Source organism: Nicotiana tabacum, chromosome 12 (assembly GCF_000715075.1).
Source record: "Nicotiana tabacum cultivar K326 chromosome 12, ASM71507v2, whole genome shotgun sequence".
Classification (NCBI taxonomy): Eukaryota; Viridiplantae; Streptophyta; class Magnoliopsida; order Solanales; family Solanaceae; genus Nicotiana; species Nicotiana tabacum.
The window spans coordinates 46997328-47021406 of NC_134091.1; the positions used below are offsets into that span (position 1 = coordinate 46997328).

The 24079-nt window shown below is 38.2% G+C and overlaps 2 protein-coding genes across 2 annotated transcripts; one reads left to right on the forward strand and one right to left on the reverse strand.

Annotated features, from left to right (window-relative positions):
• The first annotated feature begins 13292 nt into the window (after nt 1–13292).
• On the forward strand, nt 13293–14107 carry LOC142167144 (uncharacterized). Its single transcript, XM_075227302.1, has 2 exons — nt 13293–13540; nt 13705–14107. Exons 1-2 carry the CDS (start codon nt 13293–13295, stop codon nt 14105–14107), a joined length of 651 nt encoding a protein of 216 aa, XP_075083403.1.
• A 4066-nt stretch (nt 14108–18173) lies between these two features.
• On the reverse strand, nt 18174–21944 carry LOC142167145 (sugar transport protein MST4-like). Its single transcript, XM_075227303.1, has 6 exons — nt 21872–21944; nt 21361–21585; nt 20110–20429; nt 18993–19601; nt 18471–18886; nt 18174–18378 (listed from the first exon to the last, which is right to left on the reverse strand). The coding sequence occupies exons 1-6, from the start codon at nt 21942–21944 to the stop codon at nt 18174–18176; spliced, it is 1848 nt and encodes a 615-aa protein (XP_075083404.1).
• Between the last annotated feature and the right edge of the window lie 2135 nt (nt 21945–24079).

The window sequence follows — 24079 nt, forward strand, 5'->3', positions numbered from 1 at the left end:
TACGTGACGGGCGAACTCTAAAAACCTCATCTCGTACTAGGTCACAGACATGCCCTCCTAATGTAGCTACTCAAACTGTTTGCGCAGCTCCTCCCTGCGAAACTGCGACACGAATTTCTCCAAGAAGAGAACGGAGAAATCCTGCCATGAAAGTGGTGCTGCACCGATCGACCTGCACCTCTCATAAGCCTCCCACTATCTGAAGGCAACCCCAGTAAACTGAAAAGTCCTGAACAAGACCCCACTGGTCTCCAGAATCCCCGCCATGCGAAGACTCTGCTGGTACTTATCCATGAATCCCTGCCGCTAAATGATGGAGGTTGAAGCCTCCCAAATCTCTTTAGCCTTCTCTACTCATCATCAGTCATAACGGGACCCACATGGGCCTGAGCAGCTGCAACCGGCTAGGCAGGTAGTATCCCCGGTGTCTGGAGTCCCTACATCACCTGCTCTGGAGTACGGCCGGTGCCTGTGCTAGCCCTACTGGCTCAACCATATCTTGTACCTGCTCCTGAGCTTGAGCGAGTAGTGGATCTGCAAGCGCTGCTCTAGCTGTTGTACGAGTTGCACCTCTTCCCCTACCGTGTCCTCGGCCTCTCATGGCCCTAGCTGGTGGCACTGGTGGTTGTCTGTCCTGTTCGGTAGCACGTGTCCTCACCATCTATGAGAGAATATAATACAGAAGTTTAGTTACCGGAATCAACAAATCCGCATGACAAGAATATAAGAATATGAAGTTTGCTAAGGGTTCCATAGCCTCTCGAAGATAAGTACAGATGTCTCCGTACCGATCCGCAAGACTCTACTAAACCTGCACATTACTCGTGTGACCTATGTAACCTGGCTCTAATACCAACTTGTCACGACCCAAAACTAGCCTGTCGTGATGGCACCTAACGTGGTACTAGGCAAGCCGCCACTTTAAAAATACCTCAAACACTTTTAAATGAAATAAATATCATAGGTTTAAAGCATCAAAACTCTCAAAAAATAATTCCCAACATCGGGATGTCACTGAGTACATTAGCATATATACAACACAAGGAAGAAGAGACAAGGTCTGCGAACTCCAGGCAGCTACCTTAGAACCTCCAAACGATCAAGCTGTGCAAAGAAATCAACACACATCATGTCCGGAAACAGCTGGATCTGCACACGAAGTGCAGGGTGTAGCGTCAGTACAACCAACTCAGTAAGTAACAAGACTAAATAATGAACTGGAAGTAGTGACGAGCTTCACAGATATAGTTCAATTACAAATATTACTACATAGAAAGATAAGCATGCTTTCAAATCCGACAATTAAGGCCAAAACAGTTAATTCATGTCAAGTCAATTTGAAACGGGATATAATATCTCTCAAAAATTACATGATAATGATATATGGTAGTTCAAGTACAACAATAATGAAATCACGTGCAAAATCGCAGGGCAACAGTCACTCAGTCCTCCCACGCACTCCAACCTCACAGACACTCATTCCTCACAGTCACTCATTCCTCTCAATCTCTCGGCACTCAGTACCTGCGCTCACTGGTGATTTGTACAGACTCCGGTGAGGCTCCTTCAGCCCAAGCGCTATAACAAGCCAATCATGGAATAAATCAATAAAACATGTTGCGATGTGCAGCCCGATCCCATAAATATCCTCACAATCAGGCCCTCGGCCTCCCTCAGTCATCAACCTCTCCAGTCTCTCGGGCTCTCAATGATCATTATAATCAGCCCAAACAACAATGATATAATGTATCAATAATGAACAATATATGCAAGTAGAACTGTGACTGAGTACAAAACAGCAATTTGACAGATAATTCAACATGTACACGACCTCTGTGGGTCCCTGTAGTGCCAACAGATAGTCTAAACATGATTTGCAATTCAATTTCTATACCGCATGGAGAATATACAGATAACAATAGATTATTCAGCTACACAGTTCCTAGGAATTTATCATGTCACAATTCCTACAGTGCACGCCCACACACCCATCACCTAGCATATGCGTCACCTCATACCCAATCACATGGCACATAATACAGGGTTTCATACCCTCAGGACCATATTTAGAATTGTTACTTACCTCAAACCGTGCAAATACCTACTCTAACACACCCTTGCCTCATGAACCGGCCTCCAATTGTCTCTAATCTAGCAACAAATAGTTTGATACAATCAACACAGGCTAAAGGAATCAATTCCATAAGAAAATACTAAGTTATAAATCAAAAGTCAAAAGTTGACTCAAAAGCTAGCCACCCCGGTCCACGTCTCAAAATCCGATAAAAGTCACAAAATCAAAAATTCCATCCAACCACGAGTCTAACCATACAAAATTTACCAAAATCCAACACCAAATCTCCACCCAAAACCCCAAATCAAACACTCAAAATCCCTAGCCTCAAATTCCCAAATTCCACCTTAAATACACACAAACTAGGGGGTAAATTCAATTGGGAGACAAGATTGTTGGTTACAAATGAACACAAGTGACTTACCTCAAGAAAACCCTCAAAAATCCTTTCAAAAATGTCCTAATCATGAGCTTGAAATGTTCAAAATGAAGAAAAATCGTGAACCCTTGAATTTAAATGTTCTGCCCAGCCTTTTCGCTTCTGCGGTTCATTTAGCCACTTCTGCGGCACCGATTATACGGTCAACCATTCGCATCTGTGGAAGTCACTAATGCCGACCAACCGCTTCTGCGGATGCAAATCCTGCTTCTGCGGGTGCGCATATGTGCAAATCGTCCGCTTCTGCAGACCAGCCTCCCCAAGCTCTCTTCTGCTTCTGCGATCCGCCACGCGCAAGTGTGAGTCCGCACCTGAAGAATTCTTTCCACACATGCACTACACCCAAGGGCATACCAAATCTCACTTTTGTGCCACTCCAGCCGCACCTGCGGCCAACCCCTCGCAGGTGCGATCACACTAGAGAACTCCCAGCTTCAGCAATGCACTAAGTCCCGTTTCCGATCCGTTAACCATCCAAAATTAACCCGAGGACCCGGGACCTCCACCAAACATACCAACAAGTCCTAAAACATGATATAAACTTAGTTGATCCCTCAAATCACCTCAAAAAATATCAAAAACATGAATCATACCCCAATTCAAGCCTATTGAAACTAAGGAAATTCCAACTTCTACAAACACCGTCAAAACCTATCAAATCATGTCCGATTGACCCCAAATTTTGCACACAAGTCACAAATGACACCATAGACCTACTCCAACTCATGTAACCCCAATCCAAGCTCGTTAACCCCAATGTCGACTCTCGATCAAACTTCTAAATTTTCAAATTTCTCCATTTCAAGCCTAATTCAACTATAGACCTCCATATCACAATCCGGACACACTCATAAGTGCAAAATCACCCAACAAAGCTAACAGAACTATTAAAACTCCATTCTGGAGTCGTTTACCCATAAGTCAATATCCACTTAACTATTTCAACTTAAGCTTCCAACCTTGAGACTACGTGTCTCAATTCATTCCGAAATTTCAAAACGACCGGCCGGGTCATTACAACATGATAATAAATAATGATACTGCATGAACTATATATAAATTAACAATATTCTTCTTACGGAAAGTATGCATTTATTATACAACAACTACTTTTAAGAATAACTCTTTTTTCGTAAGTTAATTCTGCTGAGTCTACGGTCACTATTTTAACCTAAGCTTTAAAGCCTTGGATTTTATTCTTCTAAACTAACTCCAAAATACCTGAAAACCAAAACCGATAATTCACACAAGTTATAATATATCGTATGAAGGTATTCAAGACTTCAAATAGTAGAAAGGAGCATAAATGCCTAAAACGACTGATCGGGTCGTTACAGAAATATTATCTAAATCTATCCTTAATGTATTAAATTTTGCATTTTGGATATGTTATAGATTTGGAAGTTTAGTTTCCAATAGATCAAATGGTTCATGATTTAAATATTCCTACATCAAGATACAAAAGTTTTGGTGAAGTCGTGCAAATCTGAAATCGTCGTCGCGTCAAAATTTAATATTGATTTTGAATTATTATCTGAAACTATCCTTAAGGAATTAATATTTAATTTTGGATATGTTATAACTTGCAAGTTAAGTTTTCAAAAAATTAAACGGTTCGTGATTTTGACTTTTCTTCTCCAAGATATGATTTTATTGGTGAGACTGCGCAAATCTGTAATTTTCAACATGGTAGAATCTAAAGTTGGTTTCAAAATATTATCTGGGGCAATTCTGAAGGTGCTTGATTCTATGTTTTGGATATGTTTTAGATATTTAATTTTAAATTTTGAGAAATTAAACGGTTCATTATTTGGACTCTCCCACGACAAGATATGAGTCTTTCGTTACAAGCGCGTAAAGCTGAAAATTATGCGACCGAGATAAAAGTCGGACAATGTAAAGCAAAAGAGAAGCAATCTTATTTGAGATGAAATAAATATCCACTAGGTCAATCTAACATAAATATAAAAGGGGAGATAATGCTAATAGCTTAATCTAAATAAAACTTGTGGTTGATCAATTCTTGACAGCTAGTCTCCAGGTTCTTCTTCTTCTTCTTCTCCTCCAAATTGGCCGAATCATCAACAATCAACAAATTTACGTTGTCATATGAAGAGACCTCACTCTCAGCAGCTGCAACTATTTCCTGAATCTCTTCAACCTCCTTTTGAGTCACTTCTATAAAACCTTCGAGGTTCTTCCTCTCTTGTTGTAATGTCTGCAACTTCTTCACAACTCTCTTCCGTTTCTTTTCACTAGAGGAAACTTTCTTGACTTTCTCACTTGCTTCAAGTTTGAACGATTCAAGACACTCCTTAGCTTTGGAAATCAGCTCCAGCTTCTCATCTTGGCTCGTCTTATCAGCCAAATTGGATCGCTCTTGGTCATATGAAGCAGCAAGCTCGAAAAGAAAATCCAGTAAACACTCTAATGGAGAAAGATCTAAAATATTCGCCTTTTTCATATCCACGAAAATCTCAATGATTTTCTCCCTATAAGATAAGAGCAGTTCTGCACGAGTTTTGGAGAGTCTATTGCAAATATCCTCCCAAAGTCCCAAGATGTATTCCTTTTTGTGATTAAAAACAATGCTCTTTCCTTCAAAAATAGACACGCCTACATTTGTCATTGGTGGAACGCGAGTTATCCCATTTGGAGTTTGTATTTTTAGGGCTTTGTCATGAGGAAGAGATGATGCCTTTGAACTTCACTTTAGACGTAGGCCCTCCAATAGATTCATCACTCACTTGTGGCTTGTCATGTGGGGATACCATCAGATGCCCAATGGCATTTAACTGCATAAAGAAAAGGCAAAAAAAGTAGGTAATTTTTAGTGAAGCTATTCGTTCGATATATATATATATATATATAAGGCAAGGTGATTGTATTTTTACCTCTTTGTTACAAGCCGTATGCGTTCTCGAGGAACTATCAACACTTGGAACCTCTACGATCTCTACTGGGTTAGGCCGTTTCCTTTTCCAATTTTTATCTTCATTGGTACTCTGGCTTGTATCTTGAGGAATTTGGGTGCTAAATGGAAGAACTGGAGGGTGTTTCTCTATATCTATTGAAGTGAACACCACCTCTTTCAAAGCTGCCTTTGAGGATTTAAGCTTCCTTTTCTTATGTTGTGTAACTACTTTTGGGATAGGAGTAGGTGGTTCTTTGACTTTTGAGAGCGTCTTTCCAACACCTTAATCTTCACCTCCTAAAGGAGTAGTAGATTTTAGCCCAACATTGTCTACCAGAGCTTGTAAATTATTCTCGAGAAACTTTCCATGTGCTTTCTCCCACCAAGACACATAATTGGTGGATAAAAGCTTCTCCACAGGATCTCCCGTTGGGGGAAAAGCCGAATGTGACATAGACCGATACAGTGTGCAAATCCTCCAAAATCCGAGTCCTTCATCTAGAGAGGCGCTACGGATATCATTCTCTAAAAAAATAGGGACGTTCTGGTAAAACTCAAATTGACGACCAAATTGATGCGAGCTATATGGCTCGATGATGAAGGAATTATCATACCTCAAAGGGAGGTAATTAAAACGTAAGCTCATGAAGTAATTTGACTCCAACTCTTGAGGGTCATCGTTATCCATATAATAATAAGGACGAGAATTGGTTAACATTGTTGGTGTCCAAATTATATCCTCTCCATTGTGGATGCATTTTCTTGCATCCTTCTCGTCAAAGTACCTCGCAGCTCCCTCTCCTGAATACGTAATCATCAAAGGGACAGACGGACCCTTAGCAAGTGGATAATGAGTTTTGAGGTAATGTGCAAGCCAACCATAAATATAATGGATGAGAAAATAAACTTTGACCCGATCACGTTGGGAAGAACATGAAATCTTATTCAAACCATGATAAATACTCGCGAAAACTGGGAACGCAAGGCTAATCTTTCGCCCGCTTGCCATCATGCTTGCCATCTTAAAAGTCTCACGACGAATGAAGTTCTCTGCCTTATAGGGAAACACAAAAGCACATAGCCAAATTGATAAGAAGGCCGCTATATATGTTTCATCCTTTTTGTCAGACCTCACCATAAGCTTGGAGAATATAGCTTCTTGATCACTCTACCACCTAGTTGTCTTGGGAATAACTCCGTTAGTATTATGTGTCGATTTTAGGCGCGTAGATTTCTTTTCCTTTTGCAGTGGGGCGGTTTTATATATTAAAGGTTTTTTATACCAAAATTATTTCCACTTGCTCAAGGAGACCTTTTGGTTAACACTCGTACCTTACATAAGGTGATGGAAGGCAGCAAATAAATACTCGCAAGATGGAGGAATAAATCTCATAAGTTTTTCATCCAAACCGATGAGTTTTCTTGTCTCAGGTACCACTTCTTCGTACGGAGAACCCGCAATGGGCAGACCTCCAAGGATATGTAAGTCCGAAAGAGAGATAGATAGTTCTCCAACTGATGTAAGAAGCGTTTTCGTCTTGGAGAACCAAGCCTCACAAAATGCTTGCAAAATGTTCGAGTTTCGATCATAAGTGAAAAGTGAGGCATAGACACCATCATAAATCTTTGCTGTACTCGGGGTTTGTTGGCTTCCGCCAAGCACATCTTCAGACCATTCCCAATATCCTGGAATATGACGATGCCCGCCCTCGATTATTGTTGTGTTTCCCCAGCGTACTTCACCTTGAATTATACGACGCCCTAAGTTTGGAAGGGTGCTAGCAATATTTACGTGGCGATGGATTAGCGCTTGGAGAGACCACATCTTGGACAATGGATTAGAAGTAGACTTGTGCTCCAAGGTCCAATTTTCTACATGAAGGGAGTTCCTCAAAGAAGGCCATAAGGCTGCATACCGGTCAACTTGTGGGGTGTGAACCAAAAACTTGGTTTGTTCTGTGCCATCTTCAGTCTCGATTACGAGATATCTAGGTTTGGAGGATGGCGGGGTATAATCTCTGAAATTTGCCATCTCTTCGGGCTGCAAAAAAAAAAGTCATCAAAGTCCAAATCGAGAATATTAGAATGGGCACAAAGTCCTGAGTGGATGAAATGGCCTCCAGTTTTCGGGCGGGGATGAATATCCATCCCTTCACAACCTGAGAGCAATCTCTCCGATAGTCGGGTCGTTTTAAGAGTAATCTCTCCAATAGTCGGGTCGTTTTGAGAGTAATCTCTCCGATAGTCAAGCCACTTTGAGAGTAATCTCTCCGATAGTCGGGTCGTTTTGAGAGTAATCTCTCTGATAGTCGGGTCATTTTGAGAGTAATCTCTCCGATAGTCGGGCCACATTGAGAGTAATCTCTCCGATAGTCGGGCCACATTGAGAGTAATCTCTCCGATAGTCGAGCCACATTGAGAGTAATCTCTCTGATAATCAGATTATTTTGAGAGTAATCTCTCCGATAATCGGATCGTTTTGACTCCTACTCAAATTAACAATGGTAGTCGGAGAAGGAAAGACGTGTTTCAGAGTACTGCTTGAATTAAAAATTGTGGTAATACGAATCTACACAATAATCAATTGTGATGAATTCATATGTTCTAGCAACTGCCACGTGTAGTAGATCAACTGTGTGCTCCATTAAGAGGTCAATTTTGAAGTCTTGTATCGTCACTTTAACTAAGATTGCTTGGCATTTAAAATTCATTTTTAATTTTGGTGCTCAAGTAAAAGAGAAAGTTAGTTAAAGGATTAACTATGGCAAATGTGATCTGCCACTATTTTGGTCGAGATAGAATGCAGATAATACTTCAAAATTAAGAAGAGACACTGACGAAGCCATTCCAAGGAAAATACGAATTGTCTTCAACAAATACTTTAAGTCTAGTCCTTAAAATTTATATTTCTACGAGCCTTCAACTAGGGGCATTAGTAGATAATTAAATTTTGTTGGATTTAAATCCGTAAAACAAGTTGGACTATATTTTAAATTCAACTTACATTAGTCCAAATAAATATTATGGGCTAGTATAATTGAATTACTTATATAAGTCCAATATATATAGATTAAATAAGTCTTAATCCGTTTGGCTAAAGTGGTGAGCCCACTTCATTAAACCCAATATATCATCTTCCTAGAGGCCCAGTTTGATGCCACGTGTGAAATGATGTGGCACACCAAGTCAAGCGGAAGAGTCAATAAGATCGTGCCACGTGTCAAAATGACAAGGCATGCCAAGTCACATTAAAAGGCCATTGAAACCACGCCACGTGTGCAAGTGACATGTTCTGGCCAATCAAATGCGGCCCTATCACACTTTAATCTGATTGGTCGGAAAGAGTTTGTTCTTATCATAAATCTTTCCTCCCATAACTATAAATAGGGGTTTTCATAACCCAGAAAAGACACCAGAAGTTATAACAAGAAGCAAGAAAGAGCTCGTGGATCAAACGCTGCAAATTCTTCCATAAGTTTCAAGCTTCAAGCAATCAAGTTCAAGTTCAACAAATCAAGTTCAAGCTCAAGAACGAAAAACAAATCAAAATTCAAGGAGTACGAGTTCAAATCAAAGTTTGTGCTAGTTGAATTCAAGATTATCGTTAGTGACAACAAATATAGGTTCAAGATAAAGCTCAAAGGCCCTTGAATTTATTTACTATTGAAAAGAAGAATCAGAGGATTCATAGAAATTGTACACTCAAATTACTTAAAATCAAATACTACGATTGTTGTAATATTTTTTGATCTTGATTTTATTTTCTCGACGTAATTTATTGTCTACAGGTGGTTCAAAAATACTCTAAATTATCTCTATCTTTGGTTTAAGATGGATATGCAAATCAATTCATACGATATGACACAAATTCTTCCTAGTTTGGCCGTTGCGTTTCCTAATTTGGACATTGCACATATATTCTTTTCGATACATTCCCTTGTACATGTTCTTTTTACATTCTTTTTAATTGATTGATGTTGAACTTGGGCTATGTAGCAAAAAGAAAAACTAATGGAAGAAATGCATGATTGATCCAAAATTATTAGTAAAATAGAGAAATCTTACAAATATCTGTTATGAAAAAAATATTATTATAAATATTTATCGGTTTGGTTCAGTTTAGTTTAATATCAAACTAAACTAAATATTATAAATTTTTTAAACTTCTCACCAAACCAAATAAATACCGTTTGATTTTGACTCATCACTCGTAAAATATAGGAGTAAAAATATTGTTTTGACAAAATTAGTAAAAGACTATTTTCGGGTCATTTAAAATAAAGTATTTCAATTCCATTACATCATCACATTTATTTCAATTTTCATTACTAATGAGCTGACAATTTAAGCAGAGAAATAGAGGAGACCACACGGATGTTATGCAAAATGTTGGAAATTGCCAATTTTTGACGAGAAGGTGAAATTGGAAGCTATTCCGAACAAACTATCACAGGTTCCAGTTCTTCTCCTTTATATTGGTTGCTTATCAATGGCGATTACTGCTATTACTGGCCATATCCTTGGAAACCTATGCTGCTACAATCATTATTTGTGTTTATGGTTCAGAGAATTAGAATTTGTTGCCTCACGTCACCACTTGAGCCTAAATTTGAGAGGGGCAAGGCATTATGCGGAAGCTACTGGTGCTTTCTTATTACTCTTTCTCTATTTCATCGACTATGTTCGCTTTGGTTGAAATATTCGTTAGTAGTCTGAAACTTGACCAGTACACTTCTGATTCCTTCATTATTGAAAGGAGATGCGGACTACTTTTATTATATCAGCTAATGCCCAATCGTAGTCACTAAATTGCGTAGCTAACATGGTATTTGTGTTGTGATATCAGTTAAAGAAGTTTACTGAAGGAGATAGAAAAGACCTAATTGTACTTCCTTTTGAAAAGAATGGACTAGAAAGAAGTTCATAGAAAGAAGGAGTGATTGCTGTTGCCGATGAGTATACATTGGCTAATGAGTTGAAAGTGCTGGAATGCTTGAAGCTCGGCTTTGCTTATACATATCCTTATTTGGTCATGCTTGAGAAGGTTCAGAAATGTGAATTTGGAAAATTATTCTTGACAAGAAAATTTCATACTTGAATTCACCTATTTGGATATTAGAGCTTGCTGTTAAGAGAAGGAGGCGTGTCTAAATTATTGCTGCATATGCAGAAAGTTGCTTTGCTTATGCCTTACAAGCATCATTATGGGGTTAAGGTTCGTGTCATTAAAGCCTTTTGTTATGGGGTCAATGGAAGAGACACCTTGGCGTACTTTACAGTACATTGGGATTTCTCTCTGTGTTCCACCCTACTTGCCACCACTACATTAACTGAGCATCTCATTCTAATACTGGTCAAATGCCACACCAAAGTGGTTTCAATTTTGCTGATTCATTTTGCAGCATCCATGAGGACAAAATGCTTATGAAGAGGGGTGGGGTGTTATGTCTGAGAAGAATTAGGAAAACGGAGGGAAGGGCCTGACCACACAGTTTGGGGTAAGTAGAGGCTTCTACAGCGTCGTTTGGTTAAGTGTGGAGTTAGTAGTAAAAAGGGAATTAACAGCTAATTGAATTAGCAGTTAATGCGCACGTGGATGGCAAGGATCAGTTACTTCAAGGCGATGACTGAGATCTTTCGCAAGGAGTATATTTCATGTGGGAAAATGGTGTGATGAGTTTGGTAATCTTGTTCCCCATTTCCCTCGTGAATTCCTTCTCTTTCCTTTTCATTTTTTCTCTTCCCCTCTCTCACTCTTATCTTTGTCTTCTTCCCTGATTTCCTTCCTCTAAATTATGCAGGAATATCTATGGTGAGTGGAGATTGAGTCGGCTGAAAATGGAAGTACTGTTCCATTTCTTTTCTTTGTAACTCATTTTCAGTTAGTTAATTTCAGTAGATTGTTAATCGAGTTACTGAGTCTATTTCGACTTGTTTGGGTTAGTCTGAAGTGCTACTTGTCAGCATTGTTCAGATTCTATTGTAATTTCCTTTTCTAACTGATTAATTGTAATGAAGTTGCTTAATTGGGTGAATTAAATTATTGAGGTCATAACAGGTGCTTCTAAGCTATTCTACCTTCGTCTCTTTGGAAACAATAAATATTGGATCTTCATTTTGCACTTGAAAATTTGCTAATGATTCATTCTTTAGAAGAGGCTTGCCAAACACAGCTTTTGATGTTGGAATTCTCTTTTTTCTGCGTAAAAAATTATTTGCTGTCATCATTTGATTTTGTCCAGAAAATGAATCTAGCATGATGGCATTTTTATCAAAACTTGTTTCCAGTAGAACTTTTACTTGCCAAGGAGTAAAAACCAGGTATGATGGTCACTTTGTGCGGTTTCTCAGTAGGTCTCTTATGAACTTTTAAAAGTTTACTTTCCTATAATACTTGAAGAAAAGCCTTGGTCAGACTAGCCAAAAGCTCAATCCTGCTATCTCTTTCCTGTGTACGTGGTTGCATTGTTCTCTTTGAGTTACTTTACGTGTTGTATTTTTATTTTGATTTCCTTTATCTTTGTGATTGGATTTACAGTTAATTGTAAGCTTTTTTCAAAGGTCTGAAGATATGCTTAGCAGTAGCGAGAAATATGACCATAATTAATGCCTAACTGCAACTTCAGCTTTACATGGTTTTGCTAGAAATATATTATTCAGAAGTTCAGTGGTTGTTCTTGAATCTCTTTATGTTCAGATTAATTAAGGAGAGAAGACCAGCTTTCTCGGTCCTCTTCTATGAAATCTGTCACATTTTCTTCCCCCAAAAGCACATCTCAGAATTCCTGACCAACAAGATAATAGATATGCGAGAAAAGTCTGACAAAGGACACTTTTGTGGGCTTCAACGAGTTTAAACTCTACCTAGCTAAACCATGCTGGATTTCTAGTCCTTATATTTTTCTAGCATTAAGTGTCAACAATGGGAAGCAAAAGAAGATTATTGGTAGTTAATTTAAGATAATGGAGGATTTCAGTTGTTGGGGTAAATCTTTGATGGTCTAGACCGGCATATGCTATTTGCTTTGTTAAGATGCATGGTTAATTCATAAGGGCTACTTAGTGCTGTGTGAATTCAATAGGTTGGTTCGCAGGATGGTCTGTTGCTCTTATTGCCCTTGCATGTATAATTCACACGGTGCTAAAAATCACGCCTCAGGTTGATCCTCTGACTTTTCTTCCGATTCTTGGTTCTTTTTGTTAGCCAATTAAGATTTCTCTAGAAACTACCACATTTCAGTAGATATTTTTTGGGTTTGTATTAGACATAGTTAGTGAGCCACATATGTGCTTAGTTTTGTGTGCGATATTTTGCTTATTATGTGAATGTAATTCTCCCTCTTATATATTGTAAAAAGCATCTTAAATGTATTAGAATGAAAATAGAATTCCAAAAAGTTTCAGCTTTCTCTTTCTTCATCTTCAAATTGTTGTAGCAATTTACAGCTGCAATTTTGCTACTGTTCCTTTTTTGTAGCTTTGAAGTTCTTCTTTCTTTTCTTTCTACTTGGTATCGGAGCTTATTTCCTAAGGGATCTGAATCTAATCTAGTTGTTTGGCTCGTCTTATTTCTGGTTTTTCTTGGTTTTATTTTCTGGGTAAAGTGATCATGGCAAATCAACAAACGACCGGTCCTCCAATTTTTACTGGCGAGAATTATCAAATTTGGGCCATCAAGATGAAGGCTTATCTAAAGGCGCTCAACTTATGGGAAGTTGTGGAGAGAGGAGAACCTGCAGTCCAACCTTTGAGAGATAATGCAACTCTCATTGAAATTAAAAGGTATGATGAACTTGGTGACTAGATCTCCGAAAGCTCTCACCTGCATACATTTAAGTCTTACGGAAGTGATGTTTACAAGAGTTATGGCGTGTGAAAGTGCTAAAGAGGCATGGGATAAGTTAAAGGAGGAGTTTGAAGGCAGCAACAGAGTAAAGTCTGTTAGAGGCTTAACTTTGAAGAGGGAGTTTGAGCTTTTGAAGATGAAGGACTCAGATAGTGTGGAAGAATACTGTTCCAAGCTAATGGAGATTGTGAACCAGATAAGAATACTTGGTGAAAACTTTCCAGATCAGAAAGTTGTAGAGAAGATCTTGGTCAGCCTTCCGGACAAGTTTGAATAAAAAATCTCAGCTATTGAAGAGTCTTGTGACCTGACCATTCTTACAGTAGCTGAACTGATCTCTAAATTGCATGCCCAAGAGCAAAGAGTGACTATGAGAAGTGAAGGGATTGTAGATATTGCAAGAAGTATGGGCATATTGAGAGGAATTGCAGGCAAAAGCAAAATCAAAGTGGTCAGTCTTCCCAACGAGTAAATTTCGCAGATGATTACCAAGTTGGAAAATCAGAGGAGGAGGTTTTCATGGCGTCGCACACATCACATGTTGATGGATGTAATTGGTATGTTGATAGTGCCTGCACAAGGCACATGGCGATTGATGAAAATCTGTTTGTCACCTTGGATAGATCTGATAGAACTAAAGTGAAGCTTGGAAATGGTGCATTGGTGCAAGCTCAAGGTAGAGGGTCAGTAAAATTTCCTTGTGACGAAGGTATGAAGCTCATCCATGATGTTCTTTATGTGCCAAACTTGACTCAAAATTTGTTGAGTGTTGCTCAGTTGCTTCATAAAAATTATTCTCTTAATTTCAAGGATAAAAAAATGTGTCATTTATGATCCTAAAGGATGTGAAGTAGCTAAAATTAGCATGATTGACAATTCTTTTCGAATTTCAATGATACCTAGCTTTGGCACAAAAGGTTTGGTCATTACAACCTTAGTTCATTGGTGTATATGCAATCAAAGGCTATGGTGCTTGATGTACCCAAAATTGATATGTCCAGAGATGCTTGTGACTCATGTCAATTTGGTAAAATGCATAGACGATCCTTTCCTAAAGGAAGTCTTTGGAGGGCTAAGGGAAAGCTAGAGTTGGTTCATACAGATTTATGTGGACCAATGAGGACGGCCTCTTTACGTGGAAACAAATACTTTATTCTCTTTGTGGATGATCTAACTAGAATGACATGGGTTTACTTTCTAAGTAGCAAATCTCAAGTGTTTTCTGTTTTCAAAGAATTCAAGGCAATGGTAGAAAGGGAGAGTGGCTGCAGGTTTAAGTATATAAGGTCAGATAATGGAGGTGAATATACATCGTATCAGTTCAGCAAATATTGTAAAGATTTGGGTATTCAACAACAACTCACTGATAGCGACACTCAAGAACAGAACGGGGTTTCTGAGAGGAAGAACAGAACAGTGGTGGAGATGGCAAGATGTATGTTGGCAGAAAAGAAGATGCCTAAATATTTTTGGGCTGAAGCGGTCAATACCGCAGTCTATTTGCTAAATAGATTACCAACTAGAGCAGTCCAAGGCATGACGCCATTTGAAGCATGGAGGGGTATAAAGCCATCTGCAAGACACTTGAAGGTATTTGGTTTGGTGTGCTATGCACATGTTCCTGATGCTAAGAGAGGCAAATTAGATAGCAAGGTAGAATTGTGTATTCTGTTGGGCTATAGCACAGTTGCAAAAGGGTATAAAGTGTACAATGTTAGTAGCAAGAAGGTGTTTGTCAGCAGAGATCTTGTAGTGGACGAGTCTAGCCGCTACGACTGGGATCGAGATACTGTTGTGAAGAAACAAGGTGAGAGTACTCCAATTGCAACTCCAAATCTGCAGAAGAGTGATGCTTCCTCTAGTCCTAATGCTGGAATAGAACACAATTCAGATGTTGATATGACTACTGATTCTCCTATTTTGAAGACCAGATCACTAGCAGAAGTCTACGAGCAATGCAATTTTGCTCTAGTTGAACCACCCTCCTATGAAGAAGAAGCATGTCAGGAAGTCTGGATTTCAGCAATGGAGGAGGAACTTGCCATGATCAATAAAAATGATACCTGGGAGTTGATTGATAGGCCAGAGCAGAAGAATGTTATCGGTGTTAAATGGGTCTACAGAACAAAGTTCAATCCAGATGGCTCCATTTTCAAACATAAAGCTAGACTTGTAGTTAAAGGCTATTTTCAGCAGCCTGGAGTGGACTTTGGCGATACGTTTGCTCCTGTTGCAAGGCATGAGACAGTAACATTCCTTGTGGCGCTTTCCGCACAATACAAGTGGAAAATCTTCCATTTGGATGTCAAATCTGCATTTCTTAATGGATTGCTTGAAGAAGACATTTATGTTGAACAACCTGAAGGTTTTACAGTTGCAGGTGAAGAAGACAAGGTATATAAGCTTAAAAATGCTCTCTATGGTCTTAAACAAGCTCCAAGAGCTTGGTATAGCAAGTTGGATACTCATTTGATGTCTCAAGGCTTCAACAGAAGCCTAAATGATCCTACTTTGTACTTCAAAAGGCAAGCTGATGGGAAGTTGATTGTGATATCAGTTTATGTTGATGATTTGATGATCACAGGTGAAGACCCTCTTGCGGTTCAAGAAGTCAAAAATGAAATGTTAAAATTTTTTGAGATGTCTGATCTAGGAGAGATGAAGTTTTTCCTGGGAATGTAGATAGCTCAATCTTCTGAAGGAATTTTCTTGTCCCAAAAGAAGTATGCCTTGAATCTGTTAAAAAAGTTCAAGCTTGACAAGTGCAAACCTGTTGCAACTCCACGTGTTGTGAATGAAAAGTTGATGAAGGATGATAGCGAAGAGAGGGAAGATCCGAAACTTTATAGAAGTCTTATTGGCAGCCTATTGTATCTTACTGCTTCCAGGCCAGACGTGATGTTCGCTGCTAGTTTGTTGTCCCGATATATGCAAAGTCCAAGCATTAAGCATTTTGGAGCTGCTAAAAGGGTGTTGAGGTACATTAGAGGGACAATTGAATATGGAATTTGGTAGCGAAGCGTGGAGAATGGAGTTCTTATCGGCTATTCAGATAGTGATTGGGGTGGATGATTACAAAAGCACATCTGGTTACTCTTTTTCTTTTGGTTCAGGCATTTTCTCATGGAGCACAAAGCAGCAAGACATAGTAGCTCAATATTCAGCGGAAGCCGAGTATGTGGCTGCTGCAACTGCTGCAAATCAAGGAATTTGGCTGAGAAAGATCTTGTTTGAATTGAATCTGTTGCCAAAAGAACCGACGGTGATCTATGTGGACAACAAATCAGCCATTTCAATGGCTGAAAATCCAGTGCAGCATGGAAGAACGAAGCATATCAACATCAGATTTCATGCTTTAAGAGATGCGGAGAATGGTGATGTTAAGCTGGTGCATTGCAGCAGTGAAGAGCAACAAGCTGATATTTTAACCAAGGCTCTTCCCACCAACAAGTTTGAGTTTCAAAGAATGTTGCAAGGAGTTTCAATGAAAAATCTTAAGGAGGAGTGTTAGCCAATTAAGATTTCTCTAGAAACTCCCACATTTCAGTAGATATTTTTTGGGTTTTGTATTAGACAAGTCTTTTGGGGTAAAATGGGTGGTAGTTAGTGAGCCACATATGTGCTTAGTTTTGTGTGCGATATTTTGCTTATTATGTGAATGTAATTCTCCCTCTTATATATTGTAAAAAGAATCTTAAATGTATTAGAATGAAAATAGAATTCCAAAATGTTTCAGCTTTCTCTTTCTTCATCTTCAAATTGTTGTAGCAATTTACTGCCGCAATTTCGCTACTGTTCCTTTTTTGTAGCTTTGAAGTTCTTCATTCTTTTCTTTCAACACTTTTCTGGTTGAGAAACATGTTGTAGGGAACAATTTGAATTTGAATTTCTTTGGGATAGTGTTTTTGTCGGTCAAAGTTTAGAAAGCATGCTTTAGGGGGTATTCTAATCCTTTTACGTCTAAAAGAAAGGAAAAGTTTCTTATTTTGCAGTCTTGTAACTTCGAACAGTTGAGGTGCACTCTGATGAAATATGTTGACGGGTGGGATCTTACATTATAGACTCGTTACTGGACTCCTCATGATTATTTGAACAAGTTTAACAAGAAGTGCAAAATAAGATTTTCTGCATTCAGCCTTGTCGCTTGGGTACTGAACAACCTTTCTTGAGTCTGTCCTTTGTGTTATTAAGTCCTTGTTTGCGATTTATTCCCCATATTATTTCGTTTGACCAATAAATTTTCATATTTATTATCAGAACTTAGTATTTAACTTGTTAGATGCTGAAATTAAATAACTCCAGTAGCATAAATGAGTTACTGGCATCTGGACTACAGAAATCATTTGCTTTTTCAAGTCATCATCTGAGCGCTTCCTATAATATGACCATCTCTGTTTTCTAAAAATCTCTTTGGTTTACTTTTTTTTATTCTCCTTCTTGTGTCATTCAACTATCTATGAATGTAAGCTGTTAGAAACAGCCTATATAAGGTATTGCTGCCAATCTTCATCTGGTATTGTTGACTTTATTACGGCAACGGAAATCCAGCACTTAGTTGTGACTTACAGTTGCTTTCACAGCCTTCCCCATCATTAGCGATTGATTTGTTGAACACCTCAACAATAATTTGCTTCATCTTTGTAGGTAAATCACTCATTAGCACTATTTTTCGACTTAGTTGGGAGTCAATACAACAATAATTGACTGTGTTTTATATTGATGAATTGAAGTGAAATATGCCTGTAGAATACATTCTTTTACATCTCTGAACAAAAAAAAGTTATACGAATTGAGGAGGACTCCTTTAATTACACCAGTGCAACTTGTCAAAATGCAAGTCATAGTTAGACTAATGTAGATGTTCCTAATCCTACCCATAATCAAAAGTAAAGGACCCTCTTCAGTGAGGCTTTGGCTTGCACTGGACCTCTGTGAAGAATATCTCCTGTGTTTCAACTACGCCTACATTAGCAAGGTAATCGGCTAAAAATTTGCTTCCCGGCCCGTAGCAATGTGTTACTTGAAACCTCCCTAAAGCCATCAGTTGGTTAATCTGCAGAATTAAGCTCCTGATCTGCCCACATAGACAGAGTGCTGCTGCCATCCTAGAAAAGAACATACACCCAAAATCTCAGGAATACATAAGAACAACAAATGTAAATTATAGTTTTGCAGTAAAAAAATAACTTACAGCTACACGGCTTCAATATTGCCATCTTTTGGAAGAAACCTCTTCCAAAACCAATGTTGTTTGAAGAGATCTTCCTCAACTCCTTCGCCATCTTTCTCGGGCAAAAATTTATAAATTGAGAAGCACATTCCCAGTGTCAAAGCAGCAAATAGTATGAATATGCCAGCCTTGAGAGCACAAAGGAGCATAAGAATTGCTGGATTCATAATTAGGGACATGAGCAAAGATATGCTCGTCTCCCAGCATGCGCCTAGCACTCTAATCTCTTCGGCGTATGATTCTTCAGTCCACCCAGAAGGCCCCGAGAACATTGAATAGCAGCCTATGAGGGGGATGGCAAATGCCATGCCAACATAGGCACTCTTTTGGCTCAGGTGAAAGATACGGTCTCCTACCAAAAGGAAGATACCCAACAAGGAAACCTGAAAAAATCGGAGAAAGTGATATTAAGTTACATATGCTATATTTCAGTTAATAAAAGTTGATTTCTTTAAAGAAAACCTAAATTAAAAAGAAATGAAGAAGTACCTGCGCCACAACCATGCCTAAACATGCCGAGACTAGAGTCCTCCGTCGTCCGAAGTAGCTATAACTCGGATAAGTGAGTCCAGCAACTCCAGCTCGAATAACTCCAGCAATGAGCGGAGCGACGAATGAGGCATTATAGGCGTATCCAGCTGACTGGAGAATGAATGGTCCAAAGAAAAGGATTGAGTCTAAGCCCAACACTTGCTGAAAAATTTGAGCCACTATGTTAAGCAGCAAAAGGGGCGAGCGTGACAGTTTCTTCCTTTTCCTCTTGCCTTCATTTTCCATCACGCCTGCCAACATCTGCAGCTCTGCTTCTGCTCCACATTTCCTCAACATCTTAAGGGACGCTTTTGCCTCCTCCATACGCCCTTTCTTAATGAGAAACCTCGGGGTCTCACTAAGAAAGAAAGACAGTACAAGAAGCGGCAAAGCCAAAAACCCACTAGTGGCAAAGGACCATCTCCAACCATAATGGAAGTTGTGAGATGCTGCCATGTTTACTGCTTTTGTGCTAGTACTTCCCCATAGCACCATGGAGTTATAAACAAGGGAAATCCACTTTGGTGCCTTTCCAATATTGATCTCATTCAATATAATGGGAATCGCCTGCAAGATTGTAACTTGTTTAAGTATGACATGCAATATGAAGCACAAAAGATTTAAAACTATATATTCTGATATTTCCTATTTTAGAACATAGCAAATGCTAATAATGGTTAGTTGGATAATACTACTATTTTACAACAATAGTTGATCAGAGTTGAGGCAGGTGGAACATACATTTATACTAGTTAAGACTAATTCAAAGTTGGATCTAGCCTCTTGGTTTGTTAGCGTACTTCCTAGTTTTCATAATCTGTTAGTTAAAATAAGGATAGAATAGATGCTTAAGTTGTAGTAGTGGTTCAGGATTTTCTAATTTTTTGTTTGTTTGTTTGATTGTAGCATATAAATAGGCATCTTCACTATATTGCTTTCCATGGAAATACCAATTAGTTTTCAGCTTTCTCTCCACTCTCTTATTCTATGTTCCTACTGTTCATAATTCTATTTAAATTTCCAACAATGCTAAAGAGAAAAGAACATATAAGTTGACAAAGATAGAAACACCAACCTGATTTAGTAACGCCACACTGCATCCAATTATTGTTAGGCCTATTGATGCCACAACATCATTTGGAAACCAGTACAGAAGGATACTTCCAACAAGCTGAAGTATCGATCCAAGAATTAGTACTGGTTTCCGGCCCCAAGACTCCATCATTCCACCAGCAGCCCATACCGATGGAATGGCCGAGAGCTGCACAATGGATGAAAAGAGGATGAGCCACAAATTGATGTAGGCACAGAAGTTGTCTGTTGGGGCCTTCACTGCTTTTAAGTGAATTCTTCTGGAGAACTGAACCACAAAGCCTTCAATGCCAATAGTGCCACCTGAAACACAATTAAAAATAAGTAAGCCTTTAAAGTTTAAGATGAATAATGCTAATGACAGAAACACAGTACAACCAGATATTTCATATTATGTTGAGAGGAAAATTTGGATGCACAAATAAACAGTAAGAACTAGGAAGAAATAGATAACATCACTGAATGAGGGTGAGAGTGGATTGTCAATAGAAAGAACCAGATATTATTAATAACTAGCTGCTAGCTGCAATACTGATCAATTAGTTGGAAAGTACAGGTTATTTGGATTTAGCACCAGTAGTCTCTATGTGTGCAACATGCATCTTTTGTTTTCTGACATATTTCTCTTCGGGTGAGTTGCATGCAAGTTATGTATTTTAGACTATGCTTTAGAAGGTATTTATGCTTTCAGTACACTATCTTGGAATAATTTTGCTTTCTGATGATTAAAAGCTCTTATAAACTGACTTTTGTAACCAATGGTTTAGATTGGTGAGACTAAACTCTAAAGAATTTTAGTTGCCAAAACCAACTGTGAGGACTTCGGAATAAGAATTTGGGTATTGTTGGTGAGACTAAACTCTAAAGTTATTATTGCCTGAATGGTCTCTTTTTTTTTTCTTCTCTCTGATTCCCTCTTTTCACTCTCCTTCTTCTTATGTCATGTATAACTCCAATTTGGAAAAATACTAGCAGTGTTTAAGGGGCGGATCAATACCCAGAAATCAGCAAAGACTGAGTCTAGATTAGGACTGAGATGAATCCTTTAGATAACATAACTCCAACTTCTTGTTCATTGGCTAATAGTGTCCCACCCATTTACTCTGAGAAGTTTGATGTTGCCTTTTGGAACTGGTTTGTCAGAAAAGCTTCAATGCAAAAAATTAATACTCCTCATAAGTACTTATTCTTTTGTTCTTTATCAATATTGTCTTATTTTTCCAACAACTCTCACCCTTCAAACAATTTGAACTAGACCCATAATTAAAATTATCAATTCCAGAGGCCTTAATATTGCCTTCGCAATTCAAAGTTTCTCCCTTTTTTTTCTTTCTTTCCATTTCCACAAACCCGTTCCAAAAGGCAACATCAAGCTTCTCAGAATGACTGGACTCTTTTAACGTCGATAAGGCATTGAAGCTTTTCCAGAATATGCCACAGAAGAGTTCAGAGCTGATACCTGTTTCACACACTTAGATATGCGGGAAAGATAAGGTTTTAGAAGGACCCTTGGCTAGAAAAGACAGCCTTATATCTTTCATTTTCTGTCAATTCCAGAATATTGCTTCAGATTATGCTGCTTTCTAGGCAACAATGCCTGCTACTTAGACTAGAATGTTTGTAGCTGGTGACTAGTTCATAACAAGCAAATTGTGATGAGGGAATAGCTATGTGGATTCACCAAAGACGTAAAAATCATATTCTTGGTCTGAATGACTCAGTGGGTAAATGGCTATGGACATTACTACTGTCAAAGACATCATCTTCAACATTTTCACTCAATCTACTCGATAGAACTTTGTTCATAGCACCAATCATTTATCTGATATCTCTATTAAATAAATGACCTATCTCTGGAAGATGGTGTTTTTCTTCAAAGACCTTTAACTGAAGGAGAAATTTCCCTGGCAGTCATTCCTTAAAAACACTCAACGCTCCATGGCCTGATGGTTATCATCCTATTTTGGGCTGATGTAAACACTCCGTATACAGTTCCTGTTTCAATGCTCTCCAGACTTGTAGGATTCCTACTAAAGTTAATACTACCTGTGTCTGCCTAACACCTAAAGCCAAAATAAATCTTTGTAATAAAATCATTTCAAAAGTCATTGTCAATAAAATCATCAGCCCTTTTCACTACAGCTTTATTCCTGGAAGAAGAGCTGTTGATAATGAGATAATTGTTCAAGAGGTTGTTAACTCCTTTAGGACAAAGACTGGTTGTAAGTGTTATGAATTTAGAAAAAATATGCAAGAAGCAAGAAGGTTGAAAATAAGATTGAACATCTGTCTCTAAAATTTTATTAATCATAGGGCTTTAAATAGCCAAATAAATAAAGTAGTAGACTCCTCCTACAACTAAATTACTAAACTCTTACTATAATTAAAATTCTGAATCTTCTAGCAGACTCCTCTCAAAATTAAACAACTAATTATTCTAGAAAACAGTAGCAGTAACAGATGCAAAATTCAACACTCTTCCTTGCTTCTGTTGCTGCAGCTTCTGTTGCTGCAGTCTAACGAAGGTCATCCTCAATTCCTTCTTCTGCTATTAGTGCTTGTGCATGGGCATCTTTGAACTTGCACACTTTTGTAACATGACCTTTTTGTTTGCAATTTCCACATAATGCATCAGGTCTCCACCAACAAAATTTTTCTAAGTGTGTTTTCTTTTTGCAATATTTACAATAAGGATAATCGACTTTTTCTTTTTGGTGTTTCGCATAAAAAATACCCTCAGTAACTTTGTCTTGTCTAAAGGCCCTTCTTTGCTCTTGTGCTTGAAGAGCACTTATTAATTCTGCAACAGAGCTGGTAGAGAGATCTTTAGACTCTTCCAGATAGGAAATTTTGGATTCAAATCTCTCGGGAATTGGCACAAGAATTCTTTCAACTATCCTGTCATCTTTGAAATCCTCGCCAAGTAACCTGATTTTATTGACAATTAAAGAAATTCGGTCAGAATACTTAGCGATGGTCTCATCATCTTGCATTCTAAGAGATTCAAAATCTCTTTTCAAATTTATAATCTGATTTTGTCTGCCTCGTTCACTTCCTTGATACTCCTGTTTGAGTGTTTTCCAATTCTCTTTTGCTGTCTCACATGCAATGATTTTAGAGAAGATTGAACCCGCAGCTCAATTTTAAATTATAGTTTTGGCTTTGTATTTTTTGGTTTTCTCATCTGAATGAGCTTTGATTTGGGTAAGGGTAGGATTTGCAGGAAGTGGTTGTATAAGTTTATCTTTCATTACAACTTCCCATAGATCATAAGCTTCAAGATAAGATTTCATCTTCACTGACCAAATCTGATAGTTTTCACCAGTGAAAGTTTGTGGGGTATTCAAAGAGAGACCGCTGCTTGCCATTGTTAAAAAATTTGGTTAAGAATCGGTATGGGTAAAAATGCATATGGTTTAAAAGTGGTTGAAATTGGTTGTTTTTCAGCGAATTCAGAGATCCGTCAAGATCAATGGAGGCTCTGATACCACTGTTATGGATTTTAGAAAAAATATGCAAGCAGCAAGAAGGTTGAAAATAGGATTGAAAAACTATCTCTAAAATTTTATTAATCATAGGGCCTTAAATAGCCAAATTCCTCCTACAACTAAATTACTAAATTCTTACTATAATTAAAATTCTGAATCTTCTAGCAGACTCCTCCTAAAATTAAACAACTAATTATTCTACAAAACAATAGTAGTAATAGATGCAAAATCCAACAGTAAGGGCAATATATGTTAATCATATTTAATTTAGAAAAAGCCTTTGACTGTCTCACTACTTCATCTATATCCATTTTGGTCAATTATGAGCCTACCACCTTTTTAATCCTACTAGAGGGATCAGACAAGCTGACCCTCTTTCCCCATACATCTTCATAATTTCTATGGAATCTCTTACTAGACTCATAAACCAGGCCACAAGCAACGATCTATAGAAACCTATAAAGT

Excerpts from the sequence above, each read along its gene's own strand:
- LOC142167145 (XM_075227303.1), bottom strand. The coding sequence starts at position 21,944 with ATGATTGGTGCTATGAACAAAGTTCTATCGAGTAGATTGAGTGAAAAT. Across the intron at positions 18,887-18,992 it reads TAGGCATGGTTGTGGCGCAG|GTTTCCTTGTTGGGTATCTT; the intron begins GTACTTCTTCAT and ends CGATTTTTTCAG. Across the intron at positions 18,379-18,470 it reads GATGGCAATATTGAAGCCGT|GATGGCAGCAGCACTCTGTC; the intron begins GTAGCTGTAAGT and ends GTTCTTTTCTAG.
- LOC142167144 (XM_075227302.1), top strand. The coding sequence starts at position 13,293 with ATGGCGTGTGAAAGTGCTAAAGAGGCATGGGATAAGTTAAAGGAGGAG. Across the intron at positions 13,541-13,704 it reads TTGGTCAGCCTTCCGGACAA|GCAAAAGCAAAATCAAAGTG; the intron begins GTTTGAATAAAA and ends GAGGAATTGCAG.